The sequence below is a fragment of the Heterodontus francisci genome, chromosome 2 (assembly GCF_036365525.1).
Source record: "Heterodontus francisci isolate sHetFra1 chromosome 2, sHetFra1.hap1, whole genome shotgun sequence".
Lineage (NCBI taxonomy): Eukaryota > Metazoa > Chordata > Chondrichthyes > Heterodontiformes > Heterodontidae > Heterodontus > Heterodontus francisci.
This window is the reverse complement of record NC_090372.1, coordinates 150,992,230-151,012,803: the sequence shown is the minus strand read 5'-3', so window position 1 is coordinate 151,012,803 and position 20,574 is coordinate 150,992,230. Positions and strand designations below refer to the sequence as shown.

The window sequence follows — 20,574 nt, the reverse complement described above, 5'->3', positions numbered from 1 at the left end:
GGAGGAAAAACCTTCGTCTATTCCTCACCAACCAGTCCTACCCCAGGCAAACTTATTCCAAATCTCTTGACGAGACCTCAAGATCTCAGGACAGATAGGGGAACATGGACAGAGAGACACACTGACATTCTCCAGCCTCGTCCACAAGATTGAAAGCGGCATCAACCAGGGTCACTCTAACCAAGAGGTAGAACCCAGGGTCTTCTCACAGAAGCTACCTTGAAGGTCGAGTTGGACTGAGCCTACCTAGTGTCGTTGCATGCTGAGGTCCCAATTCCAGGAGAAAAGTACAACCAAATTATATGATCGCCTGACTGGACTAGCACAAGAAAGTAGGGAACCAGCCCAGACTTTCCTTGTTCAAGCACTTGATTTAAGACAGAAAGTTACTTTTGCCAGCCAAGAGATGGGATCTGGGCTTAAGTACGACTATTTCCTTGTACAAAGCATGTTTTTGCATGCTCTCTGGACAGGACTAAGGAGTGACTCAGTTAAGAATGAACTTTGCCCCTATTTAAGAGATCCTGGAATGACCGACGAAGTACTGTTTGAGAAGTTCAATGTTGCAAATAGACACGAGGCAGAGCGACACGCGAAGCTTGAAACAGCAAAGAGTGCTATGATCCATGAGATCCAATAAACAAATCACAGTCAGGAGGAACAAAAATATTAAGGGAAAAGGAAACCTCGCGAGGGCACTCTAATGGCTGAGATTGTGGAGTTGAGAGAAAGTATGGTAGAGATTGCCATTTTGAAGCAGCAGCTCACAGATCTACAGGAAGTGCTCGTCCTAGGAAAGGGTAACCCCAGACATCAATCCCAGAGACCAGCTAATAGTAAAAGGCGAAGAGCATGTCCTGACTGCCAGCTTCAAAATAATGATAATAGTTGCGACCGCTGCTTTGTGCGCAGCTCAGCTGAGCATTATGCTAGGTGGTGCCAACAAAAAAGTCCAAGTAATTTTGCTGGAAAGGGGGTAGGATTGCTGCCATGGGACAGGCAGTAACCACAAGCATTTCCCTACTGAAATCCCAGATTTGTAGCATCACCCCATAAAAGCAAGCAAACATCATCCATTTGGTTGGGAAGAGATGTCTGACAAGCTATAACATTGGGGGAGTGAAGACAAGAGCACCTTGGGATACAAGAACCCAAGTCTCCATTATACCAAGAGAATGGAAAGATGCCCACTTAGCAAATGTTTCCTTGAGGCCATTGAGGGAACTCATGGGACCAACCAAACTCAATCTGACTGCAGCAAATGGGTCAGATATCCCCTTGGATGGATTGATGTCCTCTTCCAGTTGCCATTGAACCCAAATACCAATTCTTGTGACCTACGCTATCAGAGACATTCCCATTATCAGGTACAATGTAATAGTAGACGTGGTAAGGAGAGACTCCAGCGAGTTACGTCCAGTTCAGGTAGTCCCAGTCCTAGTCCTGAGATGAGAAAATGAGTAGCGAACGCTTTAGTCCACCTTATCCAAGAAGAGCCCTCTACAGATCTTGGATGTGTATCAGTGGGAAGGAAAGATGCCACTATTCCAAAACGCAGTCTTGTTGCTGTGCATTGTAGTGTTCAATCAGTTCTTCTGATTCAAGACTTCACAGCCATGTTTGAGCCGACTGTGCTTACGCAGTTATCTGAAGAACTATATGTTGACCCTTCAGTTGTGCAGTTGCAATAAAGGATAGGCCCCTCCACGTACGTCTCTGCCCCGGTATCAAACACTACCAATCATGATGTGGTTCTGAAGAGGCGAATGCCATTAGGCTCCCCACAAATGGTTGACACAGTTGAAGCTTTGCAATGCACAGCAGCACCAAATAAGATGAGTTCTAACACTGACACTCCAAAACCAGTACAGCAGGACAGGGCTGAGAATTGAGTACCTCCAGTGGATTTTAGTTCTTTAACATAAGATCAATGTCAAGCTGGCACCCAGTTGTTGAGAGAAGATGAAGGAGCATTTTTAAGAGATGAAAATAACCTAGAATGCATCAATGACCTTCAGCTTCACCTCAAAGATAATCAGCCTGTGCAGAAGACGTACATGTCCATCCCCCCACCAGTGTACAGAGAGGTCAGAGCCTACCTTCAAGACTTGAAAAATCAAGGGTGGATCACTCAGTCTGAGTCACCCTGTTTGTCCGCAGTCATATGCGTATGGAAGAAAGATGAGAGCCTTCACTTCTGTATAGACTATTGTGAACTCAATAAAAAAATATCAGACCTCAGGTTCAGGATATCCTGGACAACCTCAAGGGAAGTTCAAGGTTTTCCACCCTGGACCAGGGGAAAGCTGACCACCAAGGCTTCATTGCAAATGAAATTCGAGCAGCAATTGCCTTCATCATCCCATGGGACTTATACGAATGGCGCCACATTCCCTTTGGTTTAACAAATGAACCCGGAGTTTTCAAAGGTGCATGGAGTCATGCCTTGATACCTAATAGGAAAAGTTGCTGTTGTATATCTGGTCAAAGTTCTAGTGTACAGTAACTCCTCTGAGATACACATTGCAGCTCTCGAGCAAATTCGGAGACGTCTTCAGGAACAAGGAATTAAGCTAAGGCCCAGCAAATGTTCTTTGTGCAAACATGAGGTCAAGAACTTGGGTCAAAACATCTCAAGTGAGGGCTATAAGATGGATCCTGCAGAGATAGCTGAAGTTGAGGGCCTCCGTCACAAGCAACTGACAACTGCAGGCGACGTAAGGAGGTTTCTTGGTTTGTTAAGATACTACCGTCACTATATCCCTGTTACGGCAGGCGAGGAGGGGGTCACAAGGCTCCCCTCTTGTCCTTCCTCTTATTTGACTGCAACAGGGTTTATTCCTTTTAAACAGTGGATGTGCTTACCACTTCAGTGAGTGTTTTACTTTTTACATTTGCAGTGATCATAAAAGAACCAATCAGACAGGCTTTCTTGACTTTAAACAAGAAAAAGGTATGTTTATTATTATTATACTTAATAATCTAAACCCAATTTAAATAAAATAATAAAATTATGCTACACATTTATGCACACACACGAGAATCACACACACAAATGGATTACAGACTGATGAGGAGTAGATATGTGGTTGGATAAGAGTCCAGAACAAATAAAAATGAATACACAGTCTGTGGGATTGGGTGATTCTGTTGTCTTCTGGCTGAAGTTGTGTTCTTTCTTAGAGGCAGAATTGTAGGTGGCTTTCTTCCCCTGGTGTCTTTGTCTTGCTTTTAATTCCAGATTTATTAATTGAGCATTAGCCTGGACTCAGGATTACTAGTCCAGTGACATTACCACTACGCCACTGCCTCCCCAACAATGAAGAGAAGTGAATGCCGACCCTTCAGAACCAAATAGGAACCGAGGCCAATCTCCCAATAAAAAGGGCAACTATTTTACAGAAGATGGAGGAGTTCAATGAGGACAAGGAGACATCTTCAGACATTGACATACAATGATTTAGGTCAACCAACGTGGGAGTCTAGGAAGACAGAGATAAACTCCATTCTGCTTTCTTCCCCTCTGCAAGCCAGTATGACTCTACAGTAACCATACTAACCTGCACATAAACCACAGAAACTTGACCCCTCTCATGCCCTGCCTACAAACCAGCCTCTATTCATGCCGCATATGCAGCAACCTGTACCGACAACACCTATCCAGAAACTGATGCTCACATGACCTATCTAGCTGCCTCATACTCTGACTGGCCACCAGCCGGAACCTCATTACCTGCCTACAACCCAACAGCTGCAATATCCAGCAGTCCAACATTTTGTACAGCACAACTGTTCCATCAGCCAGTCCCGTGGTGAACAACAGGAGTGTAAACGAGGAGCATCCTAGGAGAGTCATCTACGTCGATAGGCAGTTTTGTTTCATATGGGAGTTCGTCGACAGGAACTGACAGTATGATGATGTACCCGAAGAATTCCAGTGGTTGGCTGCTGGTCCAGCGGGAACTCCACATATTGCTCAGACATTGCTCTGTGTTTAAAAACAAGATGAATACGTAGTGAATATAAATGTTGTGGAGAATCATGTTGTCATCATTCATGCAGCCGAAGTTTGTAAAATGATCTGGAGATGCAGAATATCAACTTTTTAGGGATTTGCACACATCCCTGGAAAGCACACTCACCATACTCAGAAGCAATATGGAGAAAGTTTGCTTCATGTAAATATAGATTAATAGCTGATTGCAATTGGGTATTATTGATATTCTCTTTGTGTGATATCTCTATGTAGATTTATTGTCGAATGGGAATTATAGTTCCTTTGAGGGAGAACAGATATTTGATCAATTTTGAAGAGGTTGTAGAAATAGGAAGCTGTTCTTGATTTGTATTATGTACGTGTATGCAATGAAACAAGGATAGACAATGCCGAAGTTAACACGTTAATACTCGTGATGCCTAACCAGTTGTTACTGGGTTCCTTGCATTATTTTACATTAATTGTATTCTGGTGTAATACCTCATGTGAAAAATGTTGCTATACACCGTTAGCAAAGACTTAGATGGATTAATGTCAGAGACAACATTTCTTTTAGGAGGGGAGGGTGTGAGGCCCCCAAGAAATCAGCGCCCATTTTAAATTATTTTTATATATCACTTTGTTGATTCAACATTCTGTGTTTACTATGCAATTGGTTGTAAATATATCTTCTGTTAGCCTTTTTCTCTTAAAAGTCAGTTTACCATCAAATATCCCCATAAAGACAATGAACCAGTCTGCCCAGAGAGGGACAAATTGTGCCTGAAGTAGCAACTTTATCACTTCTTTATGCTACTCCAATTGACAGTGTTTTTCTGTCTCAGGTATGATGATACAGAGTGCAGAGAGTCTGTGAGGAAGGTTAGACAGTTGACACGGCAAAGTTGCAGCCAGTATGATGGGTTGAAGTGTGTCTATTTTAATGCAAGAAGTGTCAGGAATAAGGGTGATGAACTTAAGAGCATGGATCAGTACTTGGAGCTACGATGTTGTGGCCATTACGGCGACTTGGATATCACAGGGGCAGGAATGGATGTTGGATGTTCCGGGGTTTAGATGTTTCAAAAGGAATAGGGAGGGAGGTAAAAGAGGTGGGGGAGTGGCATTGCTAATCAGGGATAGTATCACAGCTGCAGAAAGGGAGGTCGTCAAGGAGGGTTTGTCTACTGAGTCATTATGGGTGGAAGTCAGAAACAGGAAAGGAGCAGTCACTTTATTGGGAGTTTTCTATAGACCCCCCAATAGCAAAAGAGACACGGAGGAACAGATTGGGAGGCAGATTTTGGAAAGGTGCAGAAGTAACAGGGTTGTTGTCATGGGTGACTTCAACTTCCCTAATATTGATTGGAGCCTCCTTAGTGCAAATAGTTTGGATGGAGCAGTTTTTGTCAGGTGTGTCCAGGAAGGTTTCCTGACTCAATATGTAGATAGGCCGACTAGAGGGGAGACTATGTTGGACTTGGTGCTTGGCAACGAACCAGGCCAGGTGGCAGATCTCTCGGTGGGAGAGCATTTCGGTGATAGTGATCACAACTCCCTGACCTTTACTATAGTCATGGAGAGGGACAGGAGCAGACGGGATGGGAAAATATTTAATTGGGTGAGGGGAAATTACAATGCCATTAGGCAGGAACTGGGGAGCATAAATTGGGAACAGATGTTCTCAGGGAAATGCACGACAGAAATGTGGAGGTTGTTTAGGGAGCACTTGCTGCGACTGCTGGATAGGTTTGTCCCGATGAGGCAAGGAAGGGATGGTAGGGTGAAGGAACCTTGGATGACAAGAGATGTGGAATAGCTAGTCAAGAGGAAGAAGGAAGCTTACTTAAGGTTGAGGAAGCAAGGATCAGACAGGGCTCTAGAGGGTTACAAGGTAGCCAGGAAGGAACTGAAGAATGGACTTAGGAGAGCTAGAAGGGGACATGAAAAAGTCTTGGCGGGTAGGATTAAGGAAAATCCCAAGGCGTTCTACACTTATGTGAGGAACAAGAGGATGGCCAGAGTGAGGGTAGGGCCGATCAGGGATAGTGGAGGGAACTTGTGCCTGGAGTCTGAGGAGGTAGGGGAGGTCCTAAATGAATACTTTGCTTCAGTATTCACTAGTGAGAGGGGGACCTGGTCGTTTGTGAGGACAGCGTGAAACAGGCTGATATGATTGAACAGGTTGATGTTAAGAGGGATGATGTGCTGGAAATTTTGAAAGACATGAGGACAGATAAGTCCCCGGGGCCAGACGGGATATACCCAAGGATATTACGGGAAGCGAGGAAAGAGATTGCCGCGCCTTTGGCGATGATCTTTGCGTCCTCACTGTCCACTGGAGTAGTACCAGATGATTGGAGGGTGGCAAATTTTATTCCCTTGTTCAAGAAAGGGAATAGGGATAACATTGGGAATTATAGACCAGTCAGTCTTATGTCGGTAGTGGGCAAATTATTGGAGAAGATTCTGAGAGACAGGATTTATGATTATTTGGAAAAGCATGGTTTGATTAGAGACAGTCAGCATGGCTTTGTGAGGGGCAGGTCATGCCTCACAAGCCTTATTGAATTCTTTGAAGATGTGACAAAACATGTTGATGAAGGAAGAGCAGTGGATATGGTGTATATGGATTTCAGCAAGGCGTTTGATAAGGTTCCTCATGGTAGGCTCATTCAGAAAGTAAGGAGGCATGGGATACAGGGAAAGTTGGCTGTCTGGATACAGAATTGGTTGGCCCATAGAAAACAGTGGGTGGTAGTAGATGGAAAGTATTCAGCATAGAGCTCGGTGACCAGTGGTGTTCCGCAGGGATCTGTTCTGGGACCTCTGCTCTTTGTGATTTTTATAAATGACTTGGATGAGGAAGTGGAAGGCTGGGTTAGCAAGTTTGCCGATGACACGAAGGTTGCTGGAGTTGTGGATAGTGTGGAAGACTGTTGTAGGTTGCAACAGGACATTGACAGGATGCAGAGCTGGGCTGAGAAATGGCAGATGGAGTTCAACCTGGAAAAGTGTGAAGTGATTCATTTTGGAAGGTCGAATTTGAATGCAGAATACAGGCTTAAAGACAGGATTCTTGGTAATGTGGAGGAACAGAGGGATCTTGGGGTCCATGTCCATAGATTGCTCAAAGTTGCCACCCAAGTTGATAGGGTTGTTAAGAAAGCGTATGTGTGTTGGCTTTCATTAACAGGGGGATTGAGTTTAAGAGCCGCGAGGTTATGCAGCAGCTCTATAAAGCCCTGGTTAGACCACACTTGGAATATTGTGTTCAGTTCTGGTCGCCTCATTATAGGAAGGATGTGGAAGCTTTAGAGAGGGTGCAGAGGAGATTTACCAGGATGCTGCCTGGACTGGAAGGCATGTCTTACGAAGAAAGGTTGAGGGAGCTAGGGCTTTTCTCATTGGAGCGAAGAAGGATGAGAGGTGACTTGATAGAGGGGTACAAGATGATGAGAGGCATAGATGGAGTGGATAGCCAGACTTTTTCCCAGGGTGGAAAGGGCTATCACCAGGGGGCATAATTTTAAGGTGATTGGAGGAAGGTTTCGGGGAGATGCAGAGATAGGTTCTTTACACAGAGAGTGGTGGGTGCGTGGAATGCACTGCCAGCGGTGGTAGTAGAAGCAGATACATTAGGGACATTTAAGCGACTCTTGGATAGGTACATGGATGATAGTAGTATGAAGGGTATGTAGGTAGTTTGATCCTAGAGAAGGTTAAAGGTTCGGCACAACATCGTGGGCTGAAGGGCCTGTACTGTGCTGTACTATGTTCTATATATTCTGTTAATAAATTGTTAAATACTCTATGTTATTATAGACATCCTTTTTGTGATAGCAAGATCATTAGAGACATTGGAATCAGAGAGTGGATGATGTTTGGGAGTTACATATAAGAAATTGTGTGAGAGATCAGCATAGATTCTAAGCAAAATGTTCCTAGCTAGATGGATATCATATAGTTTTGCCCACCCGAAGGGATCACTGTGCAAAATAGTATTTAGCAGAATGTAAGTTTTTACTTGTAGAAAAGTTTATTTGCTGTATAATATAACCAACCAATGAAAGATGCTTATTCAACAAATAAGCTTTTTTTTAATCATTCATGGGATGTGGGCATCGCGGGCCAGGACAGCATTTATTGCCCATCCCTAATTGCCCTTGAGAAGGTGATGGTGAGCTGCCTTCTTGAAACGCTGCAGTCCATGTGGGGTAGATACACCCACAGTGCTGTTAGGAAGGCTGTTCCAGGATTTTGACCCAGCAACAGTAAAGGAACGGCGATATAGTTCCAAGTCAGGATGGTGTGAGGCTTGGATAGGAACTTGCAGATGGTGGTGTTCCCATGCAACTGCTGCCCTTGTCCTTCTAGTTGGTAGAGGTTGTGGGTTTGAAAACTGCTGTCTAAGGAGCCTTGGTGCGTTGCTGCAGTGCATCTTGTAGATGGTACACATTGCTGACACTGTGCATTGGTGGTGGAGGGAGTAAATGTTTGTGGATGGGGTGCCAATCAAGCGGGCTGCTTTGTCCTGGATGGTGTCGAGCTCTTGAGTGATGTTGGAGCTGCACCCATTCGGACAAGTGGACAGTATTCCATCTTGATTTGTGCCTTGTAGATGGTGGACAGGCTTTGGGGAGTCAGGAGGTGAGTTACTCACCGCAGGATTCCTAGCCTCTGATCTGCTCTTGTAGCCACAGTATTTATATGGCTATTCCAGTTCAGTATCTGGTCAATGTAACCCCCAGGATGTTGATAGTGGGGGATTCAGCAATCATAATGCCATTGAATTTCAAGGGGTGATGGTTAGATTCACTCTTGTTTGAGATGGTCATTCCCTGGCACTTGTGTGGCGCCAATGTTACTTGCCACTTATCAGCCCAAGCCTGGATATTATCCAGGTCTTGCTGCATTTCTACACGGACTGCTTCAGTATCTGAGGAGTCACGAATGGTGCTGAACATTGTGCAATCATTAGCGAACATCCCCACTTCTGACCTTATGATTAAAGGAAGGTCATTGATGAAGCAGCTGAAGATAGTTGGGCCTAGGACACAACCCGGAGGAACTCCTGCAGTGATGTCCTGGAGCTGAGATGATTGATCTCCAACAACTGCAACCATCTTCCTTTGTGCTAGGTATGAGTCCAACCAGTGCAGTGTTTTCCTCCTGATTCCCATTGACTCCAGTTTGACTAGGGCTCCTTGATGCCATACTTGGCCAAATGCTGCCTTGATGTCAAGGGCAGTCACTCTCACCTCACCTCTTGAGGTCAGCTCTTTTGTCCATGTTTGAACCAAGGCTGCAATGAGGTCAGGAACTGAGTGACCCTGGTGGAACCCAAACTGAGCGTCACTAAGCAGGTTATTGCTAAGCAAGTGCCACTTGATAGCACTGTCGATGACACCTTCCATCACTTTAATGATGATCGAGAGTAGACTGATGGGGTGGTAATTGGCTGGGTTGGATTTGTCCTAATTTTTGTGTACAGGACTTACCTGGACAATTTTCCACATTGCCGGGTAGATGCCAGTGTTGTAGCTGTACTGGAACAGCTTGGCTAGGGGCACGGCAAGTTCTGGAGCACAAGTCTTCAATACTATTGCTGGAATGTTTTCAGAGCCCATAGCCTTTGCAGTATCCAGTGCCTTCAGTCGTTTTTTGATATCACGTGGAGTGAATCGAATTGGCTGTAAGATATAGGTTTGACTATGTTTAAGATGTTCTGGACAGTTGTTAACTTATGATTCAAATTGACTTTACTTAGAAAAGCCAGTATTACTCCATGCATTGACTGAAGTTAAGATTTTATTATTGCCAATGACTAGGATAGCCATAACACATATAGTAAAGGTATAGTTCAAAACTGATATACTTATTTAGTGCTTTATTATTGTTTAATCCTTATGATCTGTTGGACATAGTCTTTAAGTTGAATAAGCTATGAATATTCTTATTTTGGTATCAACAGAAGTTTATAATCATTAAATTCACAATTGGAGCTTGGATTATTTGACTCATTAGAGAGACATGTAAAATCGTAACACTGAAATGAGTCTGTATTACTGTATCTGATTAGTTGCATAATGTGCTTGTATTTGCATGAACGATTGCACTATTGTGTATTAAATCAAGGGTCACTTGTTTATGCTACTCCAACCTATAGTGTCCCTCCCATTTTTCTTTTGTCTCAGACAAATACAACACATCACCTCCTACCCCCTTCGGGCCATTATTAGCTGCGGCTTAGAATACAAGAGCAGGGATGTTATGCTGGAACTTTATAAAACACTGGTTAGGACACAGCTGGAGTACTGCATGCAGTTCTGGTCACCACACTATAGCAAAGATGTGATTGCACTCGAGAGGATACAGAGGAGATTTATGAGGATATTGCCTGAACTGGAAAACTTTAGTTATGAGGAAAGATTGGATAGGCTCGGGCTGTTTTCTTTGGAACAAAGAAGGCAGAGGGGAAACCTAATTGAAGTGTATAAAATTATGGGGGGTCTAGATAGAATGGATAGGAAGGCCCTATTCCCCTTGGTTGAGGGGTCCAAAACCAGAGAGCATAGATTTAGGATAAGAGGTAGGAGGTTTAGAGGGGATTTGAGGGGGAAGTTTTTTCACCCAGAGGGTTTTGGGGATCTGGAACTCACTACCTGAAAATGGAGGCAGAAACCCTCATTACATTTAAAAATACCCGTTATATGCACTTGAAGTGCCATAACCTACAAGGTTACGGATTAGACTGGATACCTCTTGACAGTCGGTGCAGACAAGATGAGCCGAATGGCCTCCTTCCATGCTGTAAATTTTAAAATTTCTATGATTCTAAGCTCCAAGTTTCTGACCATGATTACTTCCCTTGTTTATACCTCAGCACTGGGGACAACTCATCCTCTGCAATTTCATGTTCGACTTTCCTTTTCCTCTTCTCTGGGTGCACTGAACCCCTGGACTCCCTAAACTTCAATCCTCCATATAATTTACTTCCCATATTCATAATAAATCTTCAACTTTGCCATCTCACATGGGCTCTCTACTCTCATGTGTCTCAATCATAGGCAAGGCTATCTCCGACCCCTTTCTCTTACCATCCATATCCCTTTACACCCCCATGCACAATTCTTTCCATAAAGACTTTTGGAAAAACTCTCCCCAAGACAGTTTCAAACTCCCAACTGCTTAGACATTGGTCAACAGTATGCAATACATCAGTCATCATCCATCGACTCAACCACTCCCTCATCATTTATTTCTTTCTCCCAGCAGGCCAATTCAGTAAGGGCCCACATGGAGAAAGCACTTCGACGACCAAAGCTGTGCTATTTTTTGTCGATGTATAATCCATAATTATAATCGAATTGCTGTCTCCTTACTCTAGTTTATAAGAAATTGTTTTCATGATAATGTTTAGCAACAAAGTATTCCTTCATACAATAATTAAGGTCAGCCAAAAGATATTTATTTCATATCAAACTCTTGCAAAGTAAATATTTTGTGCCTATCACTGAATAATTTTAAAGGAATGTCTGAACATACACATGTGGGTAAATACAAGTTCTTTTTCCAGGTACTGGTTTGGTCTGATTAAAATTATTTGAAATAATTCTAATTCAGTGCTCACATTACTTTTTGAAAAATGCTGTCATAACATTTGATTAGGGCATTTAGCTATGTTTCTGATAGGTTCTTTGAACTCTCTTCTGTAATAACGTGACTATTCCATCGGGAATTCTTGCTTTATATGTTAATGACTAGTCAAAATTGTAGGTCTTCTTACAAGTCTCAGCAACACTGTTTCCACACTTACTTCAAGCTCGTGTCAACGGAAAGGTCTTCCTCCTGTTACATGGTAGTAGCATGATTCCATTGTACCAGACTGTTAGGTTGTTGGTTTTTTTTTCGTAGCGTTCTACAGAAAGTCTTAGACCCCGGTAAAAGTTAACTTACAACTCTATTATTTACAGTTACTATATACACTCCCCGCAAGCCACCTAAGGTAGCATCCTTCAAGCTGCTATACCTTCTTCTTCTCAAGCCTATCTCATGTGACTGTTACATCAGTGAGGGGGGGTCTCGCTCACTGTCTTCAGTATTAACCCTTTACATCCTTATACTACATCTCCGCCCAAATCTTTATCCAACATTTTTCCAAACATATATACATTTATGACTTATCTACTACTCTCTCTCCCCGTAAGTCTCTGACTTTACAGATTCAGTCACTTTGGAGGTTTGACAACTCTCCTCGATCTGGTCGTAATCTGTCTGGGACAATCAGTAGTCTTCATAGGAAGTCTGGGTTGCTGACTTGGTTTGTCATTTTTACGAGTTGTAGTATTTTGTTCGGTTTGGGTTTGTTCATCTTCATCTGGATCTTGTAGATGGATTACTGGCTGTTGCTTTTGCAGAGTAGGAATGATATTCCTCCAATGCCTTCGTATGTTCTCTTCTTTCGTTCATATAGCATATGATCACTGATAGTCCTCTTGTTTATGGATTACTGTAACTTCTCATTCCAGGTCACGCATCCAAACTTATTGATCATTGTTTAATTTGGGTTAGCTTCTCACTCGAAATCTCCTATTGCGTTTCCAGGTTTGTTTCCTTCTGCAGGAATTTTCTTTTTCTCAAAATTTCTAGTAATCTTGAGTCTTCAATCCAGGTATTAATTGTTGAGGCAATACTGGAAGCTGTGCTCTTAACTTCCTTTCCATTAGTAATTCTGCTGGTGATAATTCACACAGCAGTGACGTTCTACGATAAACTAGGAGTGAAATAGGAAGATTTTCATTTTTCTTGAGTAAAGATTTTATGGTTCTCACACCTCATTCTGCCTCGGGACTGGACTGTGGATACCTCGGAAAGCTCTTAAGATGCTGAAAACCCATCTTCAAGGCAAACTGGGTAAAATATTTGCTTGCAAACTGTGGTCTGTTGTCTGATAATATTTCATCTGGAATCCCATGTGTCGTGAAGATGTCCTGAAGGATTCTGATAACTACCTCGGTGGTCATAGAATGTAATTATCGGACTTTTATTCACCTGGAAAAGTAGTTGATAATGATGATATATGACTTCCCACCAAACATGAATAAATCCATGCCTAGCCTTTGTCAAGGTCTAGTTGGAAATTGGGTAGTCAACAGCGGATCGGCTGTTCTGGTGATGGATGATCCATGGTTGCCCTTGATAGTGCATCGGCTGACGATTGGAAGGAATTGTTTACCTTTGTTTGCTTGACTTCGGCTACGTTTTCGATCAAATGCAGTTCCAAGCCTGCACTCCTGTTCAGTAAAGAAAATTCTTGATTGTGTAAGACATATAAGGTTTCTACCAGTGCCTGCCTCTATGCTGAAGAGTTGCTTGCAGTTTGCCTTTTACTCACAGTTGAGTCCTACCTGGACCATGCAACTGTGTATCTGTCAGTTGCAGGCAATATCTCTTCACCCATGGTTCTTGGTCAGACAATACTGTGATGATAGCCCCTGTGTCAAGCTTAAAATTTGTGAGGTGTCTATTCACATAGATGTCTGCTGTCCAGAAATCTTGGTCTGGGTTATTGATTTCTCCCAAGAATTCTCCTGGTTCTTTCTCTTGTGGGTATTGCTGTGTTTGATTCACTGCTCTTTGTGTGAAGGTCTTCTGCTTTGTACCTTTAAGTGAAGAAATTTTGCTGTGGCACATCTTCCCATAGTGTCCAGTTTTTCCACACTTAAAACACTCAGCTTTACTTGCTGGGCACTGCTCTTGTTTGTGTGTTTTATTGGCTCCCAATGTTGGCAAGGTTTCATGTGCCTTCTCACCTGTATGATTTTTCTGTTTCTCAAAATGTTTCCCTGGCTTTGGCTTAACCAGTTGGACAGGCATGGACTCCTTCTCATCCACGGCTTGCCTTCAGCTCATAGGATGTCCCTATTCTGTTTGTGAACTTCAGCCTATCTTACAATTTGAATGGCCTTTTCCAGTGTAAGGTCTTCCTTGGATTGCAACAGGTCTGACAAGGATTCATTTGCTATGCCGATGACTATCCTGTCTCTGATTAGTTCTGCCTTTAATTTGCCGTATTCTCAACCTTCTGCCAATCTATAACGGTAATTAATATAGAAGTGTACAGATTCACCAATCATCTGCGCCCAATCATTAAAATTGGCTCATTCCAAGATTTTATTGGTATGGAGATTAAAATATTTATCAAAGGTTTGAAGTACTTCAAATTTATCGGTAGCCTTGTTGATCCCTTGTCGGGCAATTACGTTGTCCGCAATTGCACATTCTGAATATCGGAGGGTGTTCACTTGTTCCACTTCAGATTTGGTATGGAGTTGAGAAGCAATTCTGAACCTTAGGAAACTTTTTCTCCATAATAGCCAATTTTGAATCTGATTGGGTCTCTCTTGATTCTGGAAACTCTCAGGCATTCCAAATTTTGGATCTATATTGCTTTCATAATAGACTTTTTAGGGTGTTCTCCTTTATTTTTGAAATTCTGCTTATTTGTTTTTTCAGGCTTTGTTGCTTTAATGGAGGTCGCCAGCTGTTTTTGAGATTTCCCTGCTGTTTAAGTAGGTTTTTTTTAGGGTTTCTCATTTCTTTAATGAATTCACTTTGTTTGTTTTTTCAGGCTTGGTTGCCTTAATGGAGGTGTCCCTTTTGTTTTTGTGGGTTTCCCATGCTTCTCAGGAGTTGCTGCGCTTTTCGGGAGTTTCCTGCTCTTTGCCCTCGCATTCAGACCCAGTGAAGGATTGTTTTTTTCCCCTTTGTTTTACTTTCTGAGCACAATGCCTTTAGAAAAGTACCACAAGTTTTCAAAGGCTTTTAACGTGATCCCCGAATATTGGTATTGTGACTCACCTGATTGCTGGATTCTGCTTGCATGCTTCTGTTCTGTGGTGCTCTGAGTCAGGACAGCTGTGGAACTCTCCACAGCCTCTTCTGCAGTTGTCATTTTCTTACTATACCAAGCCAGTATTTATCTTTAAATTTTTCAGTTGTTCACCTGGTGTTTCTTCCAAAGGTAAGGAGATCTTCAAATTCTCTTGGTCACTTTCACTGCTGTATACCATTGCCACCATTTTGGGTTGTTGAGTTTGTATTAGTAGCGTTGTAGCGCGTTCTAGAGAAAGTCTTAGACTCCGGTAAAGGTTAACTCACAACTACTAACAGTTACTACACACACTCTCCACAAGCCAGCTAAACTAGCATCATTCCTGCTGCTATACCTCCTTCTCAAGCCTTTCTCATGTGACTGTTACATCATCGCTCATACAGTGGGAGGGATCTCTCTCACTGTCTTCCCTATTCTTTTTTTTCTTTTTCTTTCTTTCTTCTTTCTTTTGGGCCTCCTTATCTCGAGAGACAATGGATACGCGCCTGGAGGTGGTCAGTGGTTTGTGAAGCAGCGCCTGGAGTGGCTATAAAGGCCAATTCTGGAGTGACAGGCTCTTCCACAGGTGCTGCAGAGAAATTTGTTTGTTGGGGCTGTTGCACAGTTGGCTCTCCCCTTGCGCCTCTGTCTTTTTTCCTGCCAACTACTAAGTCTCTTCGACTCGCCACAATTTAGCCCTGTCTTTATGGCTGCCCGCCAGCTCTGGCGAATGCTGGCAACTGACTCCCACGACTTGTGATCAATGTCACAGGATTTCATGTCGCGTTTGCAGACGTCTTTATAACGGAGACATGGACGGCCTGTGGGTCTGATACCAGTGGCGAGCTCGCTGTACAATGTGTCTTTGGGGATCCTGCCATCTTCCATGCGGCTCACATGGCCAAGCCATCTCAAGCGCCGCTGACTCAGTAGTGTGTATAAGCTGGGGGTGTTGGCCGCTTCAAGGACTTCTGTGTTGGAGATATAGTCCTGCCACCTGATGCCAAGTATTCTCCGAAGGCAGCGAAGATGGAATGAATTGAGACGTCGCTCTTGGCTGGCATACGTTGTCCAGGCCTCGCTGCCGTAGAGCAAGGTACTGAGGACACAGGCCTGATACACTCGGACTTTTGTGTTCCGTGTCAGTGCGCCATTTTCCCACACTCTCTTGGCCAGTCTGGACATAGCAGTGGAAGCCTTACCCATGCGCTTGTTGATTTCTGCATCTAGAGACAGGTTACTGGTGATAGTTGAGCCTAGGTAGGTGAACTCTTGAACCACTTCCAGAGCGTGGTCGCCAATATTGATGGATGGAGCATTTCTGACATCCTGCCCCATGATGTTCGTTTTCTTGAGGCTGATGGTTAGGCCAAATTCATTGCAGGCAGACGCAAACCTGTCGATGAGACTCTGCAGGCATTCTTCAGTGTGAGATGTTAAAGCAGCATCGTCAGCAAAGAGGAGTTCTCTGATGAGGACTTTCCGTACTTTGGACTTCGCTCTTAGACGGGCAAGGTTGAACAACCTGCCCCCTGATCTTGTGTGGAGGAAAATTCCTTCTTCAGAGGATTTGAACGCATGTGAAAGCAGCAGGGAGAAGAAAATCCCAAAAAGTGTGGGTGCGAGAACACAGCCCTGTTTCACACCACTCAGGATAGGAAAGGGCTCTGATGAGGAGCCACCATGTTGAATTGTGCCTTTCATATTGTCATGGAATGAGGTGATGATACTTAGTAGCTTTGGTGGACATCCGATCTTTTCTAGTAGTCTGAAGAGACCACGTCTGCTGACGAGGTCAAAGGCTTTGGTGAGATCAATGAAAGCAATGTAGAGGGGCATCTGTTGTTCACGGCATTTCTCCTGTATCTGACGAAGGGAGAACAGCATGTCAATAGTCGATCTCTCTGCACGAAAGCCACACTGTGCCTCAGGGTAGACGCGCTCGGCCAGCTTCTGGAGCCTGTTCAGAGCGACTCGAGCAAAGACTTTCCCCACTATGCTGAGCAGGGAGATTCCACGGTAGTTGTTGCAGTCACCGCGGTCACCTTTGTTTTTATAGAGGGTGATGATGTTGGCATCGCGCATGTCCTGGGGTACTGCTCCCTCGTCCCAGCACAGGCATAGCAGTTCATGTAGTGCTGAGAGTATAGCAGGCTTGGCACTCTTGATTATTTCAGGGGTAATGCTGTCCTTCCCAGGGGCTTTTCCGCTGGCTAGGGAATCAATGGCATCACTGAGTTCCGATTTGGTTGGCTGTATGTCCAGCTCATCCATGACTGGTAGAGGCTGGGCTGCATTGAGGGCAGTCTCAGTGACAGCATTCTCCCTGGAGTACAGTTCTAGGTAGTGCTCAACCCAGCGGTCCATCTGTTTGCGTTGGTCAGTGATTATGTCCCCCGATTTAGATTTGAGGGGGGTGATCTTCTTGATGGTTGGCCCAAGAGCTCTCTTCATGCCATCATACATTCCTCTGATGTTTCCGGTGTCTGAGGCCAGCTGAATATGACTGCATAGGTGTTGCCAGTAGTCCCTATTAACCTATTACATTCTTATACTACACTGATGGCTTTGCTTTTTGCAGTTACAGCCCAGTCTCTGCACCATGCTGAGCTCAGCCCCACACCCACCTCTAGTCCGAGGGGGCCTGTACCTTTGGGAAATGTGAGCGTGCCCTGTTTGACCTGTGCGCGCTTCGTGGGCAGCCTGCCCTCCATGCAGCTCTGCCAGCACAGCATCCTTTCCAAGAAGATGCAATTCAAGAAATGCAGCCCACTGCCGCTGGTGGTGAATTTATTTATTTATTTATTTAGAGATACAGCACTGAAACAGGCCCTTCGGCCCACCGCGTCTGTGCCGACCAAGAACCACCCATTTATACTAACTCTACAGTGAAGAACCCGGCTTGGCGCGCGTTGTGGAAAAGTCACACTGGATGTCAGCAGGTCCGTTGGCATGTGAAAAGCCCATGGTTGTCTGGGCAATGGAGAAGCCCCACTCCTTGGAACCTGCCTGGGGAATGGTTCATAAAACCTTCCTCCCATCTTGTCAGGACACAAATGTTCTTTGGACATTCCTGATGGAAGATGCTTTTTTCTCTCTCTCTGGGTTGTTACCGGGGCCAGAGCAACGCGGAGTGTTTACTCCCGAAGCTCGATCTGCCGATTCTGATTCTAGAAGGGTGGACAATAGCCGGACATTCCTTCCTATTGTCCGGCACAGTCCACGCGCCCTTTCCCCACACCATCGCCACGAACTCACACATCGCAGCCTCCTCCTCAGCGACAGGCACCAAAGAGCACCTTTATGGATCGGTCCACGTGGCTCTTGCTAAAACCGTGTGAAATATAATAGAATGAATATTGTCGCTGAGGGCTAACGAAAATTGGAAGATCCGATGGAAGGGTTGTTCCAGCTACTAGCTGTCTACTAGAACCCGCAGCCTCCATCCCCATCCCCGAACACCAGCGAAGACCGCGCTGAGCAGCACCTCAGAAACCAGGACGCATGTAATCGGAACGTTGCTAATGTAGGTAACATGGCCACTGAAGAAATAGGGACTGGTCGCTTTTGAATTTTTGGCAGAGAAGGCAGCGCACATTCACCAGAATTATCCCGGGGCTTATGTGTTAAATTATGAGGTTGCATAAACTTGCCTTGTGCTTCCTTGAGTATTGAAGATTGAGGGTGTTATGACCAGGTGAGAAAGAGATCCAGGGTTCCCTTTCAGCCTTCACCTGGTGTTACTGTAAGAGGGTTTAATTTTAAACACACCATGTTTTAGCTCTCCCTTGGCTTTCCAATTATAAGGCAAAGAAACCAGCACAAACAGGCTTTCTTAGGTTTAAAGAAAAAAAGTTGAAATTTATTAAACTTAAACTCTAATTCGGTTAACACCTATCGATACACAACGTGCCCACGCTAGCAATGCATACGCAATACACACATGCAGATAGGGACAGAAAGGAGCAGAAGAAAAAATAAAGTGGAAAAGTTTGAGGCAATATCTGAAGTTTTTGTTACAGGTCTTCGAGCTCACTGTACAGTCCTTGATTGTGGGTAGATCTTGCTCTTCGTTGGGGCCCATTATTTTTCTTAAACCTTGCTCGCTGTAGGAGACTTTTCTCTCTTGACGTTCATGTGTCTTCAGTGGATTCAGAGGCTTGTCCAGGAGCAAACAGACCTTTCTGACTTCCAACTCTCTGTGGCCAGTGCAAAAGAAAACCCTGGAACAGCCAGGCAGTCATATGACCGGTCTAACCAGTCCTAGCCCTTGTGGATTGTATCCTCCTTAGCAGGCCCTGGAATGCACTTCCTCACCTTCGATGTCTGTTAGCACGTAATGCTCTTTTCCAGCCACGGCTGATCTGTTTAACAAGTCATTTCCTTGCTCCAACAACAGTTAAAAATCAATGTTCATGACAAAATTGATGTGCCTCATTCTTGGCAGATGGGAGCCTAGTATGACAGGGTAATCTAATGGAGCTGTTTTAAATGTTGGGATTTGAGAAACAATTTCCTTGGTGGTGAATCAAGACAAGGGGACTAATAAAAAGAACCATTAGGAGAGAAAACAGAAAACAATTTTTCCACCCCAAAGGTAGTTGAAATCTTGACCTCCCCAAATAATTGTGGATGCTGGAACAATGTGACCTTTCAAGACTGATATAGTTTGTGTTAGGTAAGAGAATGGAGGGATATGGAGCAAAGGTGGGTAAATGAAATTGACCTACAGATCAGCCATGATTTAATTAAATGTGGGAGCAGACTTGAGGGGCCAAATGGCAAACTATTTTGCAACACATCCAGTCAAGAATTACCATTGCAATAAATCAAATAATTCACATCTTTGGGTACTAGAAACTCAGCTACAAAGACTCATGGACTGTCTCTCCCATGCCTGTAACTTGTTCGCCTTGACTACAAGCATCAAGAAAACTGTGGTCATGGGACAAGCTGTTTCACCTCAGTGCCTGATCACACTAAATAACACCCCACTGGGTTAGCAAATTCTGCTACCTTTGGTTCACGGTGACAGATGATCTGTCCCTTGATGCAGAGCTCGATACACACATAGGGAAAGCAGCTACCACCTTTGGCCGATCGTGAAACGCACAAGGGATAACACCAAGCTGACCCTTAGGACAAACTGATGGTTTATAAGGCCTGTGTTCTCAGCACCTTCCTGTATGGCTGTGAAACGTGGGTAACTTACAGCTATCAGGAAAAGCAGCTCAATAATGTCCATCTTCACTATCTGTGGCACATTATGGGTAGATCCTGGCAGGGCAATATCACGAATGTGGCAGTCCTCTTAAAGGCAGAGCTCCCAAGTGTGTTTGCAGAAATCAAACAGAGGCAGCTTCAGTAGTTTGGACACATCTGCAGGATAGAAGATGATCGCATACCCAAGGACCTTCTGTATTGTGAAGTAGCCGGGGCCAGATGACCAGGGTGCCCAAAGCTCCACTCCAAGGATGCTTGCAAGCGTGACATTAAGGCCATAAATGTTGATTATCGCAACTGGGAGTCATCAGCTGGCGAAAGAGGGAAATGGTGACATATCCTGTGGACTGGTGTGCACTACCACGACGACCAGTTGCTACAGCAGCTTGGCAACAGCCACCAATGTCAAAAACAACAACTCACAGCATCACTTGGCAGCTTCACGTGCGGCACTTGTGGCAGAACCTGCCTGTCAAGGATTAGCCTTCACAGCCATCAG

At 44.3% G+C, this 20,574-nt stretch overlaps 1 protein-coding gene across 1 annotated transcript in view; it reads left to right on the top strand.

The window, feature by feature from the left end:
* Positions 1-703: 703 nt before the first annotated feature.
* Positions 704-20,574, top strand: part of LOC137380809 (uncharacterized) — a 60,919-nt gene continuing 41,048 nt past the window's right edge. The window contains exon 1 of the mRNA XM_068053188.1: positions 704-956. Within this exon, the coding sequence (XP_067909289.1) occupies positions 704-956 (253 nt within the window). The remainder of the gene's footprint in view (positions 957-20,574) is intronic.